At 37.6% G+C, this 7,120-nt stretch overlaps 3 protein-coding genes across 3 annotated transcripts in view; 2 read left to right on the top strand and 1 right to left on the bottom strand.

Moving 5' to 3' along the window:
• Window positions 1-756: 756 nt before the first annotated feature.
• On the top strand, window positions 757-2,855 carry LOC100637583 (ATP-dependent DNA helicase RecQ-like). The gene is made up of 2 exons (XM_019995540.1): window positions 757-1,945; window positions 1,990-2,855. The coding sequence occupies exons 1-2, from the start codon at window positions 1,902-1,904 to the stop codon at window positions 2,318-2,320; spliced, it is 375 nt and encodes a 124-aa protein (XP_019851099.1). The 5' UTR covers window positions 757-1,901; the 3' UTR covers window positions 2,321-2,855.
• A 106-nt stretch (window positions 2,856-2,961) lies between these two features.
• On the bottom strand, window positions 2,962-6,440 carry LOC109581431 (uncharacterized). The gene is made up of 6 exons (XM_019995533.1): window positions 5,845-6,440; window positions 5,347-5,796; window positions 5,157-5,296; window positions 4,372-5,107; window positions 4,000-4,305; window positions 2,962-3,951 (listed from the first exon to the last, which is right to left on the bottom strand). Exons 1-6 carry the CDS (start codon window positions 6,316-6,318, stop codon window positions 2,962-2,964), a joined length of 3,096 nt encoding a protein of 1,031 aa, XP_019851092.1. The 5' UTR covers window positions 6,319-6,440.
• Window positions 6,441-6,697: 257 nt separating this feature from the next.
• LOC109581430 (unconventional myosin-VIIa-like) overlaps window positions 6,698-7,120 on the top strand; it is a 4,049-nt gene continuing 3,626 nt past the window's right edge. Inside the window, exon 1 of the mRNA XM_019995532.1 lies at window positions 6,698-6,735. Coding sequence (XP_019851091.1) covers window positions 6,698-6,735 — 38 coding nt within the window. The remainder of the gene's footprint in view (window positions 6,736-7,120) is intronic.

Genomic DNA, 7,120 nt, shown 5'->3' with positions numbered 1-7,120 from the left:
CAAGTTAGATTCTTGTTAAACAGAAAGAGCAGGACATTAAAGGAGACAATGATTGTCGTTTTTACTCCAAAAAATGAAAAAGAGTTATAATCCTTTAAAGATGGCCGCGAGACATAATTAACAAGGAGAACGAACTTGCTTTAAAACGGAGACTAGTGGGGGAACTCTTCCTGAGGTCAGGAGAGCAGCTCACTTATCTGAAACATGTTCTGTAGCATCTCCATTTAACACACACTGTTACTTTTATAGAAGTTGTTATAATGAGATGAACCTAGTGAAATGGTTCACTGGTGCTATAATTATGTGAGGTATATGACTTTTATATGAGGTGTTATTAATCAGCATCCATGGAATTGAATAATAATTTTATTGACACAAAAATAGATCGTCAGTACATCAATTTTTAATAAATAAACTTAAAAATCAATTTTCAATTATAATAACTGTTTAATAACAAATATAAATATTAAGAAAAACTCTTAAGTGGACTCCACTAACACTTGTCTGATGATGTGCAGTGGCTTGACAGTGGGTGCCTGGCTAAGAAAGCAGCATTCACCAACTGAATAGTGGCTATTCTCATTCTCTGATGAATTGACAGAGTCACTATAGGAAGTAGCTCAAGTGATGCTCAACAGAATTAATACATAATCAACTAATAGCACAAATACCATGTAAAGTGATTCTTATTTGGGAAAGTAAGAACTTTTATTTTGTATTAGTAGATTTAATTCATTCTAATCTAAGGAGGTCAGGTCTATAATTTGGTTTATGAATCCTTGGCTACTGTTCTGAATAGAAAATTTTTATATCAACATGCCTTTTGTGCATGATAATGTTGTTGAGGTGCCTTGTGCTTTAAAATGGTGAGCTGTTCCTCTCTATTCCAGCTCCTCTACATACATATCCAAGAGATGTAGGGTGAATGGGTCGTTATCTCCCATAATGGTCAAGGTCACTCTCCAATGCAGTTTTTTAATTTGTATTTTTTTGCCATCTATGCCATATTTCCTTGCACTCACCATTTTGCTCTCTCCAGCAATTCCCTAGAGAACCTTCAGCATCCTCTCTTCATTAGTGTCTTCATTCGTGTCTTCATCTATTTCGTCATCCTGTGGCTCATTCATTCTATCAATTACAATCCCCCAACTCTTCTCCTGTTCAAACAAAACAGTCAGGCTTAGAATTTGCATGAAAAGTGACATAGTCATCAGTAGGATATATTCATCTCCTTTAATAACAAGGTAGTCTCGCCCCGCCCCTTCGCTTACCTGCGGAGGAAGGGTCTGGTGACACTGCTATCTAAAATGTGTGCTTCATGCCAGTAAAAGTGGCGTTCCAATCAGATTGCGCGAGCCACATGTAAAGCTATGAGTCACAAAATTGTCACATGACAGGAAAAGAAAAAATGGTGGTAGCAGAGACAAGAAGAGGTATAAAGAGGAAAAATGATGATAGTGCTCAAGAACTAACTAGGAAAGAGATAGAAGTGGCTTTGAAACAATCTATTATGCAGTTGGGGTATGAATCTTTGAAGAGGGATCAAGAAAATGCCATTATTCCATTTGTTGAGGGAAATGATGTGTTCATCTGTCTTCCAACTGGCTTTGGTAAATCCCTCTGTTATTTCTGCCTCCCTAGAGTGTTTGATATTTTATTGAAGAAAGATATTGGATCTGTTGCTTTAGTTGTCAGTCCCTTAGTTGCTCTGATGACAGACCAAGTGGACATACTTAAGAGTAAAGGAGTAAGTGCAGTTATTGCCACAAATAAAGGTGACACTGAGTCAGCAAAGAATGCAATTGTGAATGGGAAGTTTCAAATGATTTTTACGAATCCAGAGACACTTTTTGACAAAGAATGGAGAGACATTTGGCGTAGTCCATCATTGATTTGAAGACATGATTGCTTTTGTTGTTGATGAAGCCCACTGTGTGAGGAAATGGTATGTCTTAGTTCATTTATAATCATTTAGTCTTGTTATATTAGGGGTAAAGAGTTCCGTAAAGACTTCAGTAAGCTGGGTGACTTGCGTGGTTTCTTTCCACCTTCAGTACACTTCATGGCACTGACAGCTACAGCGTCAAAGTCTACAAGAAACGAAGTTATTCGTATCCTTGGTATGAAAAAGCCTGTGCTGGTAGTGAGACCACCAGACAAGACAAACATTGTGTACACAGTAACAGAAAAATCTGATGATCTGGAATCAACATTTGCTCCCCTAGTAGAAGAGCTACGTTCCACTCGACAATTCATGGAACAAACCATAGTTTTTTGTCGGACGTATCAAGACTGTAGCAACTTATATCTCTACATTTGATCGACAATGGGGAAAGAATTCACGCACCCAATTGGTTTGCCAGGCTACCCTAGTTTCAGGTTGGTGGACATGTTTACAGCATGTAATACTCCATCTTTGAAGCGTGCTATTCTGAAGTCATTCTCCATTCCAAATGGAACCTTAAGAATTGTAATTGCTACAATCGCTTTTGGAATGGGGATAGATTGTCCTGATGTACATAGAATTATTCACTGGGGTCCACCTTCTGATATTGAGAGTTACATCCAGGAGACAGGTAGAGCTGGTCGAGATGGAAAGACAGCACAGGCCCAGCTTTTGTACTCCAAACGGGATATTTCATTCTCCTTTATGGAAGACAGTATTACATCTTATTGTAAAAATACCACTCTTTGTAGAAGAGAAGTCCTTTTTAAAGACTTTGAATATTTATCTCAAGAAAGACCTGTTGGACCATTATGCTGTGACATTTGTGCAATTACACAAAATAACCATAACTTGTAATCAGAGAAAGAAAATTTTACAAAGTTTCACAATAAATTATAGGAAATCAAAAGTATAGAAAGGGGTGGGAGATAGAATCTACATGAATGTGCATGCATGAATTAGGACAGTAATTATTGCATATAACTATTGCTCAATTACAGTATTATTTCTTATAGCTATAATGTACGTATCATTCTCTTAAATTGATCTTTTAGCCACATAACTATCTCATCTCTTTTAACCTTGCCTACAGTGTTCCCTTTCATTCCTTTGAATTGAGAGTGTTTCCTGCCTTTTCTTTCTTTAAAAACATCGATCTTCATGACTTCATCTAGAACTTGTTTGAGGTCCTTCGAAAGAGGGGGGGTAGACTGGTAGCTAGACTCCTCTGCTATTTCAGAGCGTTTATCGAAATTGGCCTTAATGATTGATAACTTGTATAGTGATTTGGCGATCCTATCTATTGCTGTCTTATTGACATTTGATGAAAGATGACCAATAGCTCCCTTCAGATCTCGGTTCAAATGCTCCATATGGAGGTCCATTGGGATATTTTTCCCTCTTCGTCCTGATGTATTGATGGTACGGCTCCACAATAACTGGTTTCTCATCCTTTCAGTACAAACAAAGTTGTATTGCAGTAGAAAAGTAGCTGCTTGAACAGCATATTTGTTTTTGTTTGTAGCCTTGAATACTAAAAGAAGGTATTTCCAACAGCAGAGAAGTCGTGTACCATCACCTTCTTTAATGGCATCTGAAAATTCTAGGTATAGCATGCCTAAAGATAACAGCTCTTTCCCATAAACAAGCACTTTGTCGTTTTCGTTAATACCTTTTCCTAACACAAGTTCATAGACATTGCTTGACACTAACTCCTTCACTGATGACATAAATATCTCTTTACGTTGTGATGATGATGCATCTAAGAAATTCTCCTTGGAAAATATTGCTGACTTTGGTGTGTCATCTAGAGACTCTAAATCAAAGGCACTCAATGCAATGCTGAGAATATGTGCCTCCAAAACAAGGACAAAAAACTCCTCGCAAGCCGTTGGATCAGACTTGATCTTCGTGGTCACACTTCTTCTCATTAATAAATTTCTTAAATGAAACAAAGTACAGCTATCCGTGCCTGAAGATGATTTATACAGCACTTTCCAAATTGCCTGTTTAAAGATATTATTTACTTATTATTGTTATTATATTTAATATACCTTTAGCAATGCAACTTTTGCGTGCCAGTCCTCTATGACTGGAATAAACCCCTCCAATCTCTCTATTCCTCGGCTTTCATTGCTTCTTTCTTTCTTACTCCCTACTGCCCTCTCTACAGTTAGCTGATCTCCTCCCAATAGTGTGTAATGAAATTGGTCATTGTATATAGTGAAAATTTCTTCGGTGGCTGGGTTATGTACCTCCTCCATTGTTGAATTCTTAGGCACATAACTTTGTAGATGCAACATGATGTCTATCATGTCTTCATGACATGTTTCATTCTTGTATAGCACTCCCAAGGGAACCTATCAAAGTAATTACATGTAAATAATGTAGGGAAAACTTTATTATACATGTACATGTGTACTTACAACTTCAGATGGTTGAGACATTGCTGATGAGTAAATGTGTGGTATGTGCCTAACAACTTTGGTAACATTCTTCTTAAAAAATGGAACATGCTTCTGAATGATCCTTGCTGCTAGAACACTGTAATTATCAATCAAAGATTCATAATCTGAAGCATTAGGAAGGATTAGATCTGAAGCATTAGGAAGGATTAGATCTGGAGAAAAGCTGGCAAGGTCAGGAAGTGATGGATTGTCCTCAAAACTGGACATATTGCATCGGTCTTTCACAGCAAACGAATGGAAGTAGTGAAGTGAAGAAGCATGTCTATCAAAAGTTTCATGTCTCGGTTTCACGTACTTGTCTACATTATCACCTACTATTTTGAATGTAGGGATAGTTACTATGGCAGGTGATATCTCATTTAATATACTGTCATTGGTACCCGAAGTCTCCAGTAATGATACATCAGAAAAAGGTGGCTGAGTTATGCATGATGACGATGAAGCTACATCTGATGGTGACTTAACAGACATTTCAGATTCAGTATGGCAAGCTTCAGTTTCAGGAACAACTGAATCTTCTAATGTAATGCTCACAGCTACTGATCCTTCCACATCTGACTCTTCTCTTTCTCCTGTAGACTCATCTTCATTGACTAATGCTGCCAGTGACTCTTCCAAACTGATACACATTGCTGGTGAATCTGTATTCATGTTCACTTCTGGAGACTCATCCAGATTAGCACTCACCTGCAATCTACAAAAAAGTTTTAATAGTTCAGTTTTATTAATTGATAAAGCAATACCTATCACTCCATAAGTGTTTAGTTATTTCACTACACCACTCCTTTACACTTGCATCAAACCCAATACCTATACGGTCAATGAGACGTGTTGTTGTTCTGTGTGACAAACATATTCCAACTTTAGAGAGACGTGAGTATAGCTATGTAATTGAGTGAAGCAATTGTTATTGCAGTTACATTAAATACAAACCTGTTTTGGAGCATGACTTGAGTATAATAGCAAGGACATCAATCGCTGAATACTATTTGCCCGCTGACTGTGAGTCCGTACAAGTACAGCAGTACAAAACACAACAGCAATGTCTCTGACAAGACCTGGTGGCTTTTTAACTGATGTGTCCAATACGGTGAAAAGAAAAGGGGAAACAGCTTGCATTTCTTTTGCTACGGCAGACCAATCAAATGTTTCCAAATAAGAGATTTCTTTATTTGAAAAGCAGGAACCAGAACGACACAGCTGTTTGATCTCCTTTTGTAACACAATTCCAACCTTCTTCATGATCATTCCTCTCATCTTCTTGTCTTTCATTACTTGATTTACTAAGGACTTTCTGTTTCTCCTACCCAGACATCTACCGCTACTCTGTAATGATGGTGGTAGTGGATATAATCGACCTTTACCATTGTTATAGACAAGCACCTGAAAGATAATTTAAATTATAAGAACATTAATTTGTATTGTACTTACACTAACTCTTGAAATTTTCTTATTACGTTTTGGTGTTCTAAAAAGGAGTGATTGTCTGTAGGACGAAGTTCCTGCACTATTAGTCTCACTGGCACTGTCAACCTGTGGCGTGTGTGGTGATTCTGTGACCATCTGAGCTACATCAGCAGTAGTCTCGACTACATCAGCAGATGAGCTCCCAGTTTCACTTGATACAAAGCCATTCTCTACAATCAAACCACCAATCTTATCTATAATCTCACGTTCCAAATTCTCAAGCTCCTTTCTCAGCCTCACAGTTTTAGCTAGCTTTGTCTGGCATTTTCCTCTTCTACAAATGACTCCATTGGACAAAAAGGCTCCTACATCTTCTTCTGAGAAAACATACTTCCGTTTTAAAATGTCCTTGACACAAAGTAATTCATCTTCCATAGGCTTCAAACACTTTCTTTGTCCAGCTTGAAGAAGAGCACCACAGAGAAAGCAGTTTGCCATCTCAACGTGTAGAAACGTGCTCGCTTCCTGTCACATGATCATCACGTGGAACCACACCCACAAGTCATGACGTCACTCGTGGCAGTTCATTTTATGTACAAACATTTTAGATAGCAGTGTCACCAGACCCTTCCTCCGCAGGTAAGCGAAGGGGCGGGGCGAGACTAATAACAAGGCTGTCGAATGGGACACATTGATCAGTGATTCATGCTAACAGGAAATCATTATTAGTAACTTTGTGGAGTGGCATGAAAGGGCCTAATATATTCTTGAAAGCCATTTCTACATTAGGTGCAGTTATATCAATTGTCTCACTAACTACTCTTGAATGATACTTACTTGAGTGCTCCAGAGGCATCTAGATATAAGTTCCTTTGCAATGGCAGATGAAGCATTTTCCTTAACAAAAAAAGATTTGTAGGCTCTCATTGTCACTGTGGGTAATTAATGGCAATAGTGATGTTTGCCATATTTGACTTACTATTGATATTTAAACTTTTGCAATTTATAATAGAGTCTGAGACTTGCAACTACTTCTCTATTCTCATCTGACAATTTCAACTTATCATTTTTAACAAATTTTTGGTGTAGTTTCTTCATTGATCTCATAAAAAGTGATTCCTCTTGTGGAGCTGCGCCTCTCTTCCTTCCCCAGCATCTCCTCAACACATGTCCAGAAATTACATGGAAGGCGCGGACATTGAATAGATAATTATATTCATGACGTTTAATAATATTCATAGATTTGTAATGATATTCATGGCAAAAATAATTATTCATTGATCATTAAAATATGTTGTCT

This window comes from Amphimedon queenslandica, unplaced genomic scaffold, assembly GCF_000090795.2.
Source record: "Amphimedon queenslandica unplaced genomic scaffold, v1.1 AMPQUscaffold_13439, whole genome shotgun sequence".
Taxonomy (NCBI): domain Eukaryota; kingdom Metazoa; phylum Porifera; class Demospongiae; order Haplosclerida; family Niphatidae; genus Amphimedon; species Amphimedon queenslandica.
Note: the sequence above shows the minus strand (reverse complement) of the source record. Positions and strands in the feature narration are given on the sequence as shown.